At 32.6% G+C, this 19,130-nt stretch overlaps 1 protein-coding gene across 2 annotated transcripts in view; it reads right to left on the bottom strand.

Moving 5' to 3' along the window:
- The window catches only part of Cdk12 (Cyclin-dependent kinase 12), a 131,019-nt gene that overhangs the window by 92,936 nt on the left and 18,953 nt on the right, over positions 1–19,130 (bottom strand). For both annotated transcript variants that reach the window (XM_035370546.2, XM_035370547.2), the window contains exons 2-4: positions 10,127–11,005; positions 7,140–7,199; positions 2,177–2,313 (exon numbers count right to left, since the gene is read on the bottom strand). In XM_035370546.2, the coding sequence (XP_035226437.1) occupies positions 2,177–2,313; positions 7,140–7,199; positions 10,127–11,005 (1,076 nt within the window). The remainder of the gene's footprint in view (positions 1–2,176; positions 2,314–7,139; positions 7,200–10,126; positions 11,006–19,130) is intronic.

Raw genomic sequence — 19,130 nt, 5'->3', positions numbered from 1 at the left:
AAGTCTCACTAGCTGTAAGAATTAAGTTTTACATTATTTTTACACTTTTGTGTTGCATCTTGTTACCACAGTAAGGATTAATGACAGTCAATAACTGGCTTTAACACGTAGAAATAACTTTTAAGGTGAGTAATTAGTTACAAATAATTAAATTAGGTAGTTAGATAACCTTAGTCATTATAGGTATACACAACCACTATTAAAATTTAAAAAAATAAAAATATTTATTAAAAAAAGCACTATTAAAATCAAAATAGAATATTTCAGTTTAAAAACCACGTAATTTATGAAAATGATTCTTAAACGATATTAAAATAACTATTATTGATTATAAAGGATGAAACAGAGAAATATGAGACACTGCTCCATATAAGAGAACTGTAACAAAAGTAGTGCACCTGGAACCGGTGTCTAGCCTAATAATGAAAGATTTTCTTCTACTCTTTAACAGATTTATTTCAAGAAGTGGAATATAGCAAGTGATATAGTCAGACAATGCAAAAACTTTCTAAAGGGCAGATAAGGAAACGAAATTAATGCATTTCTAAATTCACAACCTTTGATTTATGTTTATAGTGACGTCGGAGAACCAGAACTGCTAGCAATAAGTCATTTTACAGTTGGATGAAGATTGACAACTTTGCCATCTAGCAAATCTTGAAACAGATTTAACTAAAGAAAATTTAATAAAGCAACATAAATATTGACTAAGATTATTAGAATGTTTTTGAAAAAGATGGAAAAGGGATATTTATTTACTTGAAATTAGAAATGTAAAGCAAGTTCAGAAAGGTAATGCTCCTACAGATATTTTGAAGGGATCTGTAGTTCTAGTGTATGAATTGAAACTATCAAGATAATTATGGAAGATAGCAGCTGTACAGGAGTGTCATCCAGGATGAGATGGAAAGATAACAGCTTACATCATGCGTTTAACTAAAAACAAAAATATACAGTACAAAGTCCTAATCCTGATGTCCATTATCCGGAATGATCTACTATAATCCAAACCTCAAAGCCACAAACTTACGCATGCACATAATGCATTTACGCATGCTCGTAAAGCGTTTACGCATGCGTGTTTGATGCACGTGTCCACTATGCATGTGCGTAAAGCCAGTAAAGCGTTTACCCATGCGCGCTTCAGATAGTGAAGAAAGTAACAGAGAACGTTATTGAAAACGAATAAAATTTCGATTGACAAGTTAGTCGGTATTCTCGACACAGCAATTACAGGACTTGAAGAGTGGAACTTTGTAACTGAACAAGAAATTATGTCTGTTTAATAGAATTAAAGAGAAAGTATTATCACATGAAACGAAGCAACTTACATTGAAGGAAATGTTTAATAAAGTAAACAAATAAATATTAAGCTTTTTCTTTTTGTAAATTTTGATACCCTTTAGATCATAATTGTTCTTTATTTCATAAATTACTGTTTCATGTTTTTAATTGTATAATTTCTGCATGCCATCTTACCATCTAAATTGATGATCTATAATCCGGAATCACCGAAGTCCCAACGAATCCGGATTACGGACTTTGTACTGTATAAAGATTTTTCGGAAAAGGTTTTTTATTATGGATGTTTCTTGATTTTAAAATTTTTTTAACTGATTGCATTTTTATGGAATTCATGGGTGCCAAAATTTTAAAAATGGCTGTTTGTTACCTTTTACATATTAGCTTAGTAAATAGTTTGTTGCCAACAGGTTTGTGACATTTTGGAAGGAGGGGTCTGTATAATCAGAATGTACCAATATATCTAAAGAATGAAATATACTTTTTTCTCCTCCTTCTTCTTTCAGATATTGCAACGAAACATTTATTTTCAAGAGATCAACATCTTTTTTTAAATAAAGTAATTTAAACTTTCCTGTTGAAACAAATGACTACTTTTTGAAAACCGCTTTTTATTTGTTAAAAAAAATGTACATGAAATGCATACATTCTAGATATGAGTATATTTGTTTTCAAACATAAATTACCTTTCTGTTTACATTAGATATGCATAGAATTTAGGAAGGGAAAAAACCTGATAAGAGAAACAAAAGACATTGCATATAAAACACAACCAGATATAAAGGAATTCTGTAACTAAAAAAGGTCATGCCAATAGAGAACACAAACATAATAAAAGTTCAAACATTTTGCACACAGAACATAATTTACTCACCTGTATCTTTATCTTTAGCCTTATATACTTGTCCATATGTGCCTTCACCTATCTGGCAAATAATGTTGAACACATCAACACACCTTTCACCCCAGCTGGGTGATCTATCACAGTTGTCATTGTCCTTATTAAGAATTCTAAAATATATAGATAGATAGATAGATATATGTGTGTGTGTGTGTCAGCATCCAAATTTTTTATGCAAAACTAAGATTAATAATAGAATAATTTTTTTTACATGTTATACTGATATTACATTACTTCTTCAGAAAGTTTTCTTATCTGCATATTTATAAATGCAGTTTGATAAAACAGAATATCTAGTCTAATTGATACCATAGCCAAACCAGTCAGAAGGCCCCTTTTTCAGTACAGAAAATGCATGTTTTCTGTAATGTAGATGAGAGTATTTCTTTGCCTTTCCCACCACCTAATTTTTATACTTCCCAATAACAAAAACAATTTTAAAATATAATATTCTTGGTTTGAAAATCCCTTTATACCTGAAACTTGGCAACTTTCGGAGTCTATTAATTTAACAGATGATGTAAAAATTGTTCTGATCATGAACAACTCTCTAGCTCACACTATAAGGTATTTCTCCCGCCTTCCTAGCGTCCCTCTGTGGTGTAGTGGTTCAGCACGCTGGCTCGGTATTCGTCCGGCCAGACGTCCATGGTTAGATTCCTGGCGAAGACGTTTGCTAACTTTTTCATCTCTCTGGTTTTTCCAATTAATCTAATGTCTCTACATTACTTCACTTAAAGTTATAAAATAAGATAATGTCTTCATCTTAATTTTTTCACCAAATTGTACATTTGTCATTCATTAAGCCATTCCTGTTCTGAGACAGGGGTTCTGAAAGAAACACCTGTAAAGCAATACGTTAACCAAGTCAGCCACAGTCTCCGGGCTATCAACTACTGTCAGACAGTATTCCAATGAAAGATGAATATGGCCACAAGTTATGCTAAAAATGCAGTTCTTGTGACTTTTTTTAGTCAGATACCTTAAGAGATAAAATAACATGAAGAATTAGGCTTAAAAAATCAGATTTTAAGGGACACTTAAGATTCTAAACTCCTGTTTCATAGGCTGAATTAAATAAATAATAAGGGAAAAAAAATGGGTCAAACTATAGTCAGGTGTCATTCAATTGTATCTGAATGGCCACAAAACGGAAAATTTTGTCCACACATTTTGTCTCTTCAAACTTAACTTACAAGTTTAGAAAATTCCAGCATTCATTCTTTACCATGCATTTTAAAGTAGTATCTACCATGCCTCAATTTTTGCGAGATCAAATCAGGCCACTTGTGTTACCATTTGATACTGTGCTGCCCTAGTCAAACTCTTCACCTTACACTGCCCTCAGAGCAAATTGAGTGACTTGCTGGGTCACCGCACTTAATGCTAGAAACATGGTCTCTTTGAATCATTTTCTGTTTCATCAAGTCAATAATGGCAAGATGAAAAAGTGGTATTCCTTTGATGGCTATGGTGCAATTCCCACATACACTGCATCCTCAGCTAAAATTATGAAGTTTTACTTCTCTTTCTGCTCTAAAAAACGGTCTGCTGCAAGTCTTGAAATATGAAAAACCAGGAGATTTTTGCACTTAAAGCCAGGAGTGTCTGGGAAAGTATCCTACATGCTGCCCAGCAGCACTATTTGAAAAAAATCCAAATTAATTTAAATTTTCTTTATAAAGCATTATTCAAATCACTGAAATATTTATAACATGATTCTGATGTTAACTATATTAATATTTCATTAGATATTCTAAATCTTATGCTCTTTTACCGGGTTTTTTTTTTTTAATATTTCTCAGATGGAAGAAAAGCTTTTATTTTATTTTTATTACATATTTTTAAATATAATAGAAATAAAATTAATAATTAATCTACATATAACTACATAGATAAATTTACTAATGTAGAATACACTAATATTAACAAATGCAAATACTGATTGAATACTGCCTGAAACTTCGTCCAACAAATGCTTAAGACAATTCATATGAAAAAAATTATGCTAAAAATCAGTGAAGGTGGGGAAATGAAACAAATCTGCATAATTTAAATTTCATTTATTCTTGGGAAACATTTTACTCAAAGCTTAAAAATAAATAAATAAATAAAAAAATAAAAAAAATAATTTTTTTTTTTTTTTTTTTTTTTTTTTTTAATGGGTGATTTAGTGATCTACTGGCAAACTGGAAAATGTGATGAAGAACCATGATTCCATTAGTAAAACCAGAAGATTTAGCAGTTAGAAAATGGTCACAAAGAGGTATACTACGTGTTTGCTATTCATTTACTGATGTTTAGAAAGTTGTTTTAGGCATCACGTAAGCCAATCTTAAGCTCACGCAAGTTAGTAATCATGTTGAGATAAGAAGCAAAAATTGTTTGCTAAAAGCAAAATATAAATTAAACAGTAGGATGCTGAAAGCAAGATGGATGTTTATTGTCCACTGTTGTTTTAGGGTTTAGACCAAGGACTAAATATTACAGAGTGCCTAGAATTTAGTACTTTTTACCTTAAAATATAATAACATAAAAACAAAATTAGAGAAGAGAATTGGGAAAATTTTATGACAGCTGTTAAGGAAAATACTTAAAAAGGAAGTCGTCATAACCTGAGAAAGTTTGAAGACAAAAAGTAAACTTTTCTGAATATTAAAAGCTTAAAAAAATTGGCAATGATCAATGAGTATTGATCCCCGGACCTTTCAGTCTCGAGGCAAATGTGCTAACCAAGTATTTTTTGTTTTAATTTTTAGTTTTTATAATTTTTTAACATAAATACAACAAAAAAGATAAAAGCATATAGGAAAGTTTAAGATTAATAGGTTTCTAGGTCACACTGTTATTATTTTTCAATTTAGCAATGTAAAGTGAATGCAATGGAAATATCCTAAGGTAGAATTTAACCTGCAAGAAATGATGTGATAACAAAAATGAACAGATTCATAGCTATACAAGTTGATCTTAATTGACACTGTAGGCAGGTAAAGAAACTGAGATGTTGATGGAAGGTAGTAATAAAAGCACTTTTTTATGGTGTAGGAAAACAGCTCCAGCTGCAGCAACCATCACAGACAGTGTCGTAGTGTTTTCTTTTAGCTAGTAGGAAGATCCTGTTCTCCTATCCAATTGCACAGCAAGGTCTTATGCAGAATTTGGTACTCAACAAGTCGTACGCAGGAACAGTTTGAAGTGCATGATTATCAATCTGTTCTATTTCAGAAAATTAGTTTTGACTAAGACTTAATTAAGTTAAGGGCTTGATGCTTAAGTCCGAATATCACATTATGAATACCAAGTGCATTAAGGGCTAAACTTGGAGTTTCATTATGTGTATCTTTGCACCAGTACTCCAGATTGTACATGCACACATGAAAACAGGCCTTATAACTGAGATATACAGAAAAGCTTTGTTTTTAATTGACAGATGGTCTTTCAAGCTAATAAAAGATATAGCTGGGATCTGACTATCTTTACTTTTTTAAGCACATTCTCATTATAAAGAAGACAGATTAATTTTGAAGCCAAGAATTACATCAGGAATTATAATTGGTGAAAAAATTTGCAGTTTATGACAAACTCTGCCTAACAGTTATGGCTGAATTAACCATTTAAAAGATAAATAAAGTATTTGCACTATTTTTTATCGTGGAATGCCTTATTGATGCCAAAATGATTATATCCTATGAAATTTATGGACCCTCTGCTATCACTTCACCATTGCTTAAACCACTCATGCAAAACAGCATTTAAGCCTGCATTTGTCTGCAGTTTTAAATTTCAATATTTGTATCAATTGTATTATTAATTAATTATCAGAGCTGTCAACAACTAACTTCAGAAGGATGGCACTAATAAATCTAACCTGAAGTTAATTTATACTGCGCAATTTCAAGTTACTATTAATATATATAATTGAGGCATGAAGTTATAGACAAGATATTTCGCATTTTTTAAGAAATTTGTCATCAAAATTTCCTTAACAGCATTTCCTCTTCCCACATTTAGCAAACAATTGAGTTTTAAGTGATGATATTCAAATAAATTCAAAACTAGGAGCTTTATAGATTTATTGGAAACCCAAGAGATTAGAAGAAAAGCTAGAAATCTCACAATTTTACCAAAAGGGTTGGCAGCTCTGAATTTATAATTACTAATAAATCTCCTCCTTTTAGCTTATGTCACAAATATTTATCAGCAAAACATCATAAGCTTCTGCTATAAAACTAGAAATTCTACAGATCTTCAATACTTTTAAAATGTTGTCCAACCTTTTACATTAATGTAAGCCATTATTATTTTTCACTAATATTTGCAAGAGAATTGTGAGCTTGTTTTCAGCATTCCTGTATGATATATAAGCTCAGCATTCCTATATGTTGAAAATTATTTTTATCTCTGGCAAAATTAAAGTAACAATTTCGAAATACCAGTCTAGTCCCATTAAAAAAAAAAACTATTTTAAAGCAGTCAAGTAATATACTATATTAACTCATTCAGCTTCTTCCCTTCAATACACATCCCCCCCCCCCCGTTTCTTCACAAGCAAAGGAAAATATTATCTATGAAGAGCATTGCCCTTTGCCATGATTTGCTAAATATTTTAGCTTTTACTTCAAAAGTACTTTTTTGCAACTTTATAAACAGGAATTTTACAATTAATAACTGCGAAGTTCATGACTTTCAGGCACTGATGGAATTTTACGTCTTCTACTATTTTCACGCATATTTTCAATACACAAAATCTCATACAAAATATCTGAGTTTCTAGATGCCAACCAATGCCAAAGTTAATACAATTGTTAATTCTAGTTAATACAATATGCTAATTTCTTTCACAAATACAAAGGAAATTTATCTACATAAATAGCTAGAATACACTATAGTACAAGTAAAACCAGTGAAGAAAAAATATAGTTGCACAAATACTTACTTTAAGTGGCGTTTATGTCGAGGAATACATTCTGGATGTTCAATGGATCCTTTAAATATACTATTAAAAAATGATTATTTAGAATAAAGATAGATCACATTAACACAAGCATATATAAGAATTCATCATTAAAATCACACAAGGACTTCAGCAAAATTACATATTAACCCTCTGAGCAGCACAGATTTATGAAAACCTGCATTTAAAAAGCATTTATTAACCAAATTTCTGTAATTACTTATTTAGTCTCTATTTTCAATAGCTTACATTCATTGAGATTATATTTAAATAATTAAAAAATAACAGAAAAATAAATTATAAGCTAATATATATACCAAGTGGCAAAAAATCTCATGGTCAGATAAATCATCTTTGATCATGCTGCTCAGAGAGTTAATAACATTAAATAATTTTGATATTTGTCATACATTTTAATACAAATGACACTTCTTAAAGAGCATTAAATAAACAGTACTTTAAATGTGTTCATTTAAAAAGCCTTAAGGAAACTCATTCTATTAAATATTAAAGTACCTAATATCCTAACCTAATAACCTCTCAACGTTTCATTAAATACAAAGTGATAAATGTTCAATTTACAGCAGCACAAATATGCAGAAAAATGAAATGGAAGGCCTTAAAATTGCTTTTATACAATTATATTAATTAATAAGAATCCAATTTTAAAAAATACTATGTTTTATATGCTGGACATGGCAGCCAACATTACTGAGCACTGCCTAAGACCTGCAGATTTAAAAAAAAAAAAAAAAAAAAAAAAAAAAAAAAAAAAAAAAAAATTTCCTAAGAATCACTAATACATGCTATCACTCACATAGCACCTTTTTGTATGAGCTAGACGTATGATCTTGGATGGCTGTAACTTCCATTATCAAAATTCACCAGATTTCAAATTAGGACAATCGTATGATCACCTCATACAGAAAGAGACAGCTGACTACCATATGTTAACCAAATACTCAAAGTAAGACAGAAGCAATAAGAAATAAATGATGCTCCATTCTAAATAATTGGGCCATTAATCCAATATCTGTAAAAAAATTCTCTCCAAGCATCATTCCAATATCTCTAAACGTAACTGCATATATTATAATATATACAGGGTGCATCTGAAATGCTTCAACAAACTTAGAGGGATATAGTGCTTATTAAGACAAACGAAAAATGCAATGGAACATGAGGTCGCAAATAGCGTTTAACGGGTAAAAAATCGAAAAACTAATAAAAACATCGAAATCTTGCATGGTGCTTTTCTGCAGAACTGGTTAGTAGTATGAAGCTAGTTTTCTTTTCACTTTGTGCCTATCCGGTGAAAAAAAAGATAACAAAAATTGGCTGAAAGCCAAACAAATCTGTGAGCAGGAATCCATGTATGCAAATTTTCCATATTCTTAGAAACAGACCAATAAACACAACTTTGTAGCAAGCATGTGTTGTAAGTGCATAAACCACCAACGACGATAGTTAGTATCATTGCAACATGTGTAACCACCTTGATGGAGTTTATCCGACAAGATGGATTGATTGGACATGGTGGCCTTGTTGCTTGGCCTTCAAGCTCACCAGACCTGAACCCTTTGGATTTCTTCTTCTGGGGGCAGATGAAATCCCTCATTTATGAGACTCCAATAGAAATGCCAAAAGTAGTAGTACAGCATATTGTGACCGCTGCAGCAGAAACCCAGGAAACTCCTGTAATCTTCGAGCGTGTCTGCCAATCATTCCTCCATCGATGTACTATGTGTCATAAAGCCTGCGGTCGACACTTTGAACAATTGTTGTAAAATTTTTGTTTTCTTTGGACATCAGGAGCTGTGTTGTACCTATTCTGTGCAATAAATAATTTTCTGGGGTGTTTCTTTCTTGTCTCAGTTTGTCAATCTCCAGACGCATTTTCTCAATTTTCACACTTTAAACGTCATTTGTGACCCTATGTTCCATTGCATTTTTTGTTCGTCTTACTGTCGTCCCTCTAAATTTGCTGAAGTATTTCAGGTACACTCTGTATATATACAGGTATATATCAAGGTACAGTTTAAATTCATTTTTAATCTTGAGTGCCGTAAACAGCATTGCCCTGGAAGGAAATCCACAAACTAAAACGATGCCATGTTAAAAATGCACCACACTTTAATTCATTGCTATGTAATCTAGAAGTGTCTAGATTACATAGCAATGAATTAAAGAAGTGCAGTCTTACTTGTGAATATGTCCTCTTCAAGTTTTCTAATGATTAAAATGTAAGATTAACAAATTTTTAAGATTAAGATTTAAGAAATGTAAGATTAACAAATTTTTAAATTACTGTCTTGCTGTACAAAGGAACTCCATTTCTTGCCCACTCATATCAACTAATTTATGGACATATGCTTTGCTTGTTTTTGTTAACAGTTGATTTCTTTAAATGAACCTTCTTACGACAATGAAAATGTACTTTTAAAAATAGAAATTTTGCTTATAATCTACAATATTCACATTATAGCCAAGAAAGATTTTTTAAACCGTTTAGAAATACAGGCCAGTGTCAAGTTGAACTCTGCCAGGATGGCAACAGTTATGCTTATTGTCTATGTTCACTAGCATATGAAAAACTGCCAGTATGTTCACATTTGAAAGGTAAATTACAAAAAACTTAAAGAAGGCAAACTTTACTTCTTTGCTTGTCAAGGTACCTAGACTCACTGAATTTGCAAATTCTAATTTGTTATTATATAGTCTCTTAACACTCTATGTTAAAAAATATCCGATATAATCACCATAAAATAATGCACCCGTTTTATAAACTTCTTCATAAACTGTGTAATAATAAAATATAACTTTAATAAGCTACAATCTGATAGGGTAATTTACATAAAAAATAATTAAGAAATTTAATAAATTATTAAACAATATTCTGCTCTGCTTGTTCAAGAAAAAATAGCATTTCTTTAAACATTAAAAGCAATAACAGAACTGAAATCACCTACACTTGCTTATGAGATGTCTGGAAAGTGGCTGCTGGTTCAGAACTTTCCAAATCATTTGGAGACTTGTCAGGGTCTATTTCTGGAGACAAGATATCTTCTTCTTTAATACCTGGTGGCAGTGGAAGATCTTTAATGCCTTTTTTGGGAGGTGTACTCTGTTTTTTCTCCAAAACTGGTGAAGGTGGTGGTGAAAGAGCAATATCTTCCTCATCATCCAAGTTTTCATCTTCTGGTCCAACAGGTGGTAGAGGCAAAGGTGGCAGAGTTGGTAACGGAGGAGGAAGAGGCTTTCCTTCTGATTTAGAAGGAACAGGCTGCTTTTCCTCTTCAGATATTGCCATAGGAGACCTGGAAGCTTTTGGAGTTTCCTTAGTTTCAATATTTATTTCTTGGTTTACAGGAAGAACTGTAGAATCTGAAGTCTGACTATTGGATAAGACACTAGTTTCTTCTAACAATTGTTGATAATCATCTGGAAGTGAATCAGGTTCAGTTGGAGGAACAGGTTCTTGAGAATTGAATGCAGTAGACGATAATGAATTGTCAGATAATTCTGCAACAGTGCTGGGAGCACAAGCAGTTCCATTTTCTGGATTTATGTCTGTTTCTTTAACATCAGTTTCTTTTCTAATAATCAGAGCTTCACGATGTTTTAATTTTTTAGCTCGTCTATCTTTGCAAAGTTCTGAAATTATCCTTGATGCAAATTTTGATAAACTAGGACTTCTTTTTCTCCTCTTCAAGTGTTTTCTGTGAGGAGAACTTGAACGTGACCTAGATTTAGTACTAGTCCTAGAAATTGACCGCTGATTACGATTCTTCCACCTTGCTGGGCTGCGGCTAAAACTGCGGCTAGGTGAACGTAATCTCCTATTTCGCCTAGGAAGAATTAAAACATGAAATAAATAAATAAATGCAGAGGAAATAAAATAGTAATGTAAATTAAAGCTACAATTCAAAGAAAAGAAATAATTTTGATATTAAATGTAGCATAGCAAAAGTTTAAAAATTTTTAGCTTAAGATGCTTATATTTACAGTTAATATAAAAAATTATTATTATATTTAGTTTATATACAAGACAAAAGTTATAATAATTTCCATGATCTATATGTATCTGAATTTATAATTGTTGACATACATCTGACACTTGGATTGCTTACTTTTTACAAATCAAAAATGCATATATAACAAAATAAAACACAACAGCTAAAAAAACTGAATTCAGCCAAAATCTTTTCCAATGTTAGTACTATGCTCTTTTTCCACTTTTGTGAGTGCTTCAGCATATTTCAATGGTCATATTCACTATGCAAAAAATGCAGGATGAAACATAATTTTACAACTCAGAACTTACTAAACAATATTTTTAATATTTCACAAGTAGGAAGTAAAATGTGCATATATCCAAATTATCAAGATCTTTTTCTAATAAACAGAATGAAAATACAAGTCTTAAAAAGTAAAATTAAAATAGATGCAGAGAGTAATGTCAATGTTCCCTTCTGAGAAGGGAGATCCCCTGTTATGCAGTAAAAGTTCAACTATTGAGAAAGCTCAAGCAATGCCAAATACCAGATACATTCAGGATAGTTGAGAATATAAAAAATGAAATTCACAGTGAAAAAGCGATATGAATGGAAAAAATTTCGAACATGGAATTATAAAAGCAGTCATTTTATTTTTTACCAAGTCGAATGTCAAAAGCTTACATTTAAAAATCATATGATTTCAGGTATGGGGGAAAAAATTTTTTTTTCAGTCATAAAAAGGTGACATATTTTGTAGGCCTTACACATGAAAGTTGGCAGTGATATTACCCAATCTTTGCTAATTATTCTGGCAGAATTTTAAAGGCATAGATAGTTTTCATTTAGTTAGATAATACACAGATACAAATTGCAGATACAGAACATAAAAATTTAAATCTATTGTCATTACTTTTCACTTTTTAACACCTTATTTTTAATTTTTTTTTCAAGTTACACATTGTGCTTTGCTTATGCCATGATACTGTAACTTTTTAATTAACCCTTTGCAAGCTGTCTAAGGCTGCTATCACACATCCGTTTGTTTCAAAAGAACAACTGTTTGGAACAATTTTTCTGCTTTGTCATAACAGCCAATCACTACAGCTCGCTTTGGGCTTAACACAGGGGAAACTGGTTCTCCATTACAAGCAAGCTAACAGCATTCGGCGCTGATAGCTGATTGGTTGAAAACAAACAGCTTGCAACTTTTTTCGAAAGAAAGGAAAAAGTTGCACGTCTTTCTTTCAATAGTAAACCAGGCAGAAAAATTGTCCGAAACAGTTGTTCACGCGAAACAAACGCTGTGTGATATGGGCCTAATAGAAGACACTTTCCCAAATATTCTCCCTCCCAAAATGATTACGAAAACTACAGCAGTATATGAAGAATTAATCCACAATTACTTAAAACCAAGTTAAAATTCTTATGATTGTGTTATGAGGTCATGCACATCTATTAATTGCACTAAATCACATTGTTTAATGATAATGTATACATGCTAACATCATAATGAGCTCTATAATGGCATTATAAATTTGTTGATTAATTTTTTGGAGGACACATTTTTTTAAGCTATTCCAGTTTGAATGCTGGACTGTTGGGCTTTTACTTTTACAAAAGATCTAACTTTCATGGGTAATAAAAGAAATCCAAATAACACTTTCACTTTTACAAAATATGGGGAGGGGGATAAGTTCAGTCATCAAATATGTAATATTTCATGCCATTCAAAATGTACTTTAAAAACTAATCTTAACTGCAACAAGTAAGTATAGAACTTCTGTAGGTAACAACCTATTGGTTATAACTAATAGCAAAGGATAGAATGAATAGTATTTTGTCATCTCTCTTTCCTGCACTTTAATTTGTATTTCTCACTACTCAATCTGATGTAATTCAATACATAATTCAGCATTAACATTACTTTTAAGTACTGTTCTGTGAAGTACAGGTTCGCAATAGATTGAATGCACACTAAACAGATGATAGCTTGATAAAATTTATGTTATCCAAAGAAACACTTCACCAGTTCTGGAACTTCCTATAAAAATACTTGCACAGCACTTCACAATATCACAGAGGACAGTCACTAGTCACACTTCAAGCAACTAAGAACATTAAACATAATGCAATGCAAAGCACATCTAAAAGGTGAAGCTCTCATGGCTATCTCAATAGTTACTCTGAAAGCACTCTGAACTAACTACTACTCAAACTGATGCTTTCCTGTCTTACATAGTTTTCTCCTGGCCGATGAGAGATTTCTAGCAACTTCAACTTCTCAAAATTACTAGAAGGCTTATCAGGATCGGATACAGTTGCAGCTACATATAGCAGTTACTCAATTTCAGTACCCATTACAGTTATACAAAGACCAAGCCAAAATGTCATCAAGTTCTATGACTTTTGGCTATTTTTCACCAAATTTGGCTAGTCTATTTAACATTTGAGTAAATGGCTGTTTTTATAACAATGAATAAATAGCTATTTAACACTGAGTATTTAAGTCTCTTTAACTTGAGTAAATGGCGGTCTTGCCAATTTAGCAAAACAGTCATTAACTCACAGATGTTAAATAGATTTGCCCCTGTATTCCAAGAATTTTCCTTAAATTTTCAGGTTATATATATATATATATATATATATATATATATAACACTAGAATTTTACATATAATTTCATAAAATTATTTACATATGTAAAAAATTTATAACAGTATTAAAGCTTTTTGTAGTCACCTTAACTGCACACACTGATATATATTTCCAAGTTGACTTAATAAAAAAAGCCTGAGATATTTTTATCTCAAAACCTGTTTCAAACTTCTCCAGTCTTAATCTGAAAAATTTTCATTAGTCCCATACAGGATTTGGTGCTTCTATAGAAGTGGTCTTCAAAGTGGCGTGTAATGTACCTCAGGGGGGCGAATAGGCAAAGTGATACTTGAGGGTATGGTTAGGGTTCCCACCTCTCCCGGAATTTAGTCGTGGAAATTAAAATCTCCCAAATATTATTCTCCCGGAATATCAAGTTTCTCAAAAACGACGACACAATGTGCATGGACGAAATGGTTGAGAGCATCGACACGACCGCACACAGCAGCCAAAGAATGTCTATGTCAATACACATTCTTTGCAGCAGCGATCTACGGTGAGCTGTATTTCGTGCTGCTGTATTGCGCACACGCACCCTCATCTCCCTTCACCCTCACATTTTCAATCCATTCTTTCATTTAGTCTGCAATTAACTATCTATCTACAAACAAGTGCCTATTTTGAAATTATTTAAATGCTTTCATAATAATGTCTAGTGGAAAAAAAAAAAAAAGATTCTGATTCTGCAAGTGAACAAACGCCACAAAAAAGACAAGATATTCCATGTCATTTCAAGACAAGTGGTTAACTCAATCTGATTGGCTTATGAAGAGAGACAACTTTAACGAAGAATGTAAAGTATGTAGAAAAACGGTTAATATTAAGTACGAGGATGTTAGAGCTTTAACTGAACATTTCCAAAGCAAGAAACACCAGTTGTTAATATTGAATAGGGATTCAACACAATCAGTTTTGAACTTTTTTGCGAAGAAATCTTCAGAACAGGACAATATATCAGCAATTGAAATTACTTCAGTCTATGATGATAGGATTAAACACCATTACATTTTTAATAGCCAGGATTGCACAAATTGTTATAGCACTCTATTTCCAGATTTTTCTTTGGCAAAACCGATAAGCCGGTGCATTATATTATACAGTACCACAAGGTAGAACAAAATGTACAAGTATTTGCGAGAGTATACTTACTCCTGCGGCTCAAAAAATACTTTAACAAGATTAAGGAGCTGGAGATTTTTTCCGTTGCAACTGAAAAAAAAACTTTTCTTCTCCCGGAAACTTTTTTTCCTCTCCCGAATTTTGACAGTCAAGAGGTGCCAATGCTAGGAACGGCAAAATAAGCACATCACTTGTGACTGAGCTTACTATCTTATGAGTATCACATGAGTGACTGATTCGCTAGCATCTTAGATGATCAACATCATTAATGCAAGATTTTTATAAGAAACAAAGCACTCTCCTTATGAAGCAAGCCACCTGAATGCTATCTCTAATGAAACTGCTACCTCTATATGCATGTTCTTTAAAGCCGATGCATTATATTATACAGTACAAAGTCCGAAATCCGGACGTCCATTATCCGGAATGATCTAAAATCTGGACCTCAAAACCACCACCAACGTTTTCTCGTAGGTTTTATGCATTGCGCATTTGATTCCCCCCTCTGTGCATAATAAAACATCTGGAGAGTCCCGATTCTTAATTTCACTTCAAGACTGAATAAAATACCTTGTTATTGAAGAAACAATCATTTTAGCCTAAATTTCTACGATCAGTAATTTGGCTCCATTGCTGCATATCTGCTTGGCATACATCTCAAACCGAAACATTCCACACAGATACATCGTTGATCAGACACCAACCTGGCGAATCATTATTTATTATACTTTCCTTTCATCACCGCATGTTTATCAAAACATAACAATTTGAGTAATGACTCATGTAGTGATGCCTAAACAATTTTATGCTAGTAATTGAATAATAAAGGAGTGTGGTAACCTTTTATGTTGACATTAGGCTTACCGATGGTTACAGATTTAAGTTAAATGCGCTAAAAAATGTCGACGAGGAAAAACTTACCAAAAATTTCTTTGCATATACCAAAAATAGATTTTGTTAATGATGCTCATAGACCCAAAGATTACATTTAGGGCTATTTAAATTAAGAATAACTGATTTGTTATTCACATAAACCCAGAACCAGTGCCAGGGCTCGTATGGCCGCATTCGATTGCAGAATTTAGGACCCACAGAGACTGCATCAGACGGTAAGGCCTCAATAAGGCTTAAATATATGGTGGGAATTTATTTATTCAGAACTCTGATAAGATTTAAGCATGTGCAAGAAATAGACATAAATATAATAAATAACTAAACTAATACAATTTAGGCTTAATCGTCTCAGTGTGCGACAGAAGCAAGATAAAATTTAATGGAACAACTTGTCATTAGTCGCCAAGCTCATGATGCATAGCCAAACACGTATAGTGAAGGATAGCTAAATTTGATGATGATAGCCGCTAATTTTAAAGGTTTTCGGATACTGCAAAACAACGGCGTACCTCTACAGATAAAAATTCAGAAGATTTCTCCAAAATTCAGAAGAACACGAAGAATTAATATCATGCTTTGATATTAAAAAAAATAACAATTTATACAAATAGAAACAAGAAAATTGTACTTGCATTAGTAAATCTCAATTAAGTAGTAACTAAAAAATTTATTAGGAAACATTAAACAAGAACTCAATGTTACACAAAAAAAATTATTGCAATGAATTTAGAGTGCATTTTTTGGCTTTAGCCAAAAATTCTTTGGAAAATTTCCTGTCATAACAATTAGTTTCCTCATAACATTTAGCAATTAAAATGTTTTCTAGAGTTTTTGGTGAAATTGAAGAACGAAACATAGTTTTGTTTTTCTTTACAACTCTGAAGACTCTCTCATACTCAGCATTACTGTGTGGAATTACAGCTGCAGCTTTTTCTGCTGCCAAATTAATTAAGTGGCATGGGCATCCAATAACAATCAATTCATTTTGTTCTTTTTTGAGGAAAGAGGCTACACCCTTTTTGTCACCCACCATGACATGAGCATTATCTGCACCAAATGAAATGCAGTTTGATATTGGGATGTTAAGTTGTTTCAACTCATTAATTACCAAGGAGGCAATATTTTCCCCCGTAGCATCTCCATTTAACAATGGAAGATGCAAAAGATGAGTTTTCATTTCATTAGAAACATCACAGAAATATATGACGATGGGGTAAAGCTTCGAATCGCTGTCGATGCTGCCATCAATTGACACAAAATGCTGAATTCTGGAGTGCAGCTATCGTTTTACTTTGTGCATCGCAAGCAGTTTCGTTCACAATAGAAGATGTTTTCGTGCGAGCACAAGCATATTTCAGAGCAATCTTGAAGTCGGGAAACATCCGTCTGAAAAGTTGACTGGCGTGATCGGCAGCGCTTAGCGGCACGTTGTGTTCGATGAGGAATGCAGTAAACAAACACTCTGCCAAAATGACATCGGCATCCGAATTCGTAGCCGAATTTGAAAAAAAATCATCCACTTTCTTTGACGTTGTCGAAGCCGAAGCATTAACTTCATGCTTTTTAAGACTTAACATGCTTCACAATGTTGCTTCTTCCACCATGACTTATTATGAAGTCACACACGCACATGTTGCAAAATGCATAGTTATTTCCTTTGAAGGATTCGGTTTAATCCTAGTATCCGGTACACACGGGATTTGGCTACTTTTGGCGACTTTATAATGAGCAGTAAAAACTGGACATATACGATGAGTAGTAAACGGGTCATTCAAAGAATATATATCATCCTATACATAGATGTACTCATCGTATATATAGTATATACTATGGTTATAGTGTAGTATATACATAGACGTTCTTTGGATCATTTTTGGTGTTGGCGATAATTTTCAAAATCGCGCCAATGCTGCACCGTATACTAGGATTTTACCGAAGGATTCTTTAATTGTTGGAAATTCGGCTTTGTAGGCAGGCCGAAAATATTGAGAATACGTTTTTTTTTTAACCTCATTTCGTAACAACGACGTATTAAGAAAATTCGTAGCACGTGCAAACAAACAAAGGGGACAAAAAAAAAAAAAAAAAAAAAACAGAACGCGACAATCCACGCTCGCTGAATCCGAGCTGAGTAATTCCCTTGCTGCTGAAGCGGATGCGAAAAAAATAATCTGGCGCCCACAAAGAAGAGTCGGAGAAACAAGTTCAGCGCATTGGATAGGCTGATTAAGGAGCGAGTTGGGAGAAACCGCAGGTTACTGGATCCGAAGCAGTCGGTAGTTGGCGGTAAAACATGATGCAACTGGCAAAAATCGCTGAATTGGCGAAAAATTCTAAAATTTCGAAAAAAATCACTAAAAACACTTGAAAAAGGAAAAAAATCGTAAAAAATGGATTACGATCGTAAAATCGTAAAGCCAAACGCATTTTCGTAAAAGTTGGCAGGTATGCAATGGTGAAATTTTCCAATTAACGGATTTTGTAAAGAAATGTGGAGAAGCGGTAATAAAAGAAGATAATGTAAAAGAAGTTTTTATATCATGAATGGCGAAATCGGCGTATGGTTGTAGATCCAGAAAATACCGCTAGCGGTAGTGAAGAAAGTAACAGAGAAGTTACTGAAAACCAGAAAATTTCGATTCACAAGTTATTCAGAATTCTCGTAACAGAAGTTACAGGATTCAACAATGTAACTAAACATGAGATTATGTCTGTCTACAGAATTAAAGAGAACGTATTAGCATAAAAAACGAAGCAACTTAAAACAACTTACATTGAAATGTTTAAAACAAATGAATATTAAGCTTTTTTTATAAATTTTCATACCCTTTAGATCATAAATACTTTATTATTTCATAAATCATGATTTCATATTTTTAATTTTATAATTTCTACATGCCATCTTACTATCCCAAATCCGGAGTCGCCGAACCCCCAGACGACGGACTTTGTACTGTACTACACTATATTATCAGTATTGAGTGTCAAGTAGAGAAAAATGAACTGCAGTCTCTGACAACATCACGAACAAAAGTTTCATTTCTCTTGAAACTATTCTAATAGATTTCTTTAACTCGAAACCACAAAAGTGCTACAGGAGAGGCAATGAACTCCTCATCACACTTTAGTATTTTGTAGCTTCAGTCAGTTGGTTATGTGTCAGCCTCAATCCCACTTGAACTTTGATGCCTTATTAAAATGTGCTTGATATTTCATTCACTAACTACGACGACAAGATACTTTTGTAGTCTAAATACATTTGAGTCTTCACTTTTGTAGTGCTGGTAGGTAACATCCACACCATAAAT

Source organism: Stegodyphus dumicola, chromosome 4 (genome assembly GCF_044657685.1).
Source record: "Stegodyphus dumicola isolate Sdum_Otavi_A_Nest chromosome 4, ASM4465768v1".
Taxonomy (NCBI): Eukaryota; Metazoa; Arthropoda; class Arachnida; order Araneae; family Eresidae; genus Stegodyphus; species Stegodyphus dumicola.
This window is presented reverse-complemented; position numbering and strand designations above follow the sequence as displayed.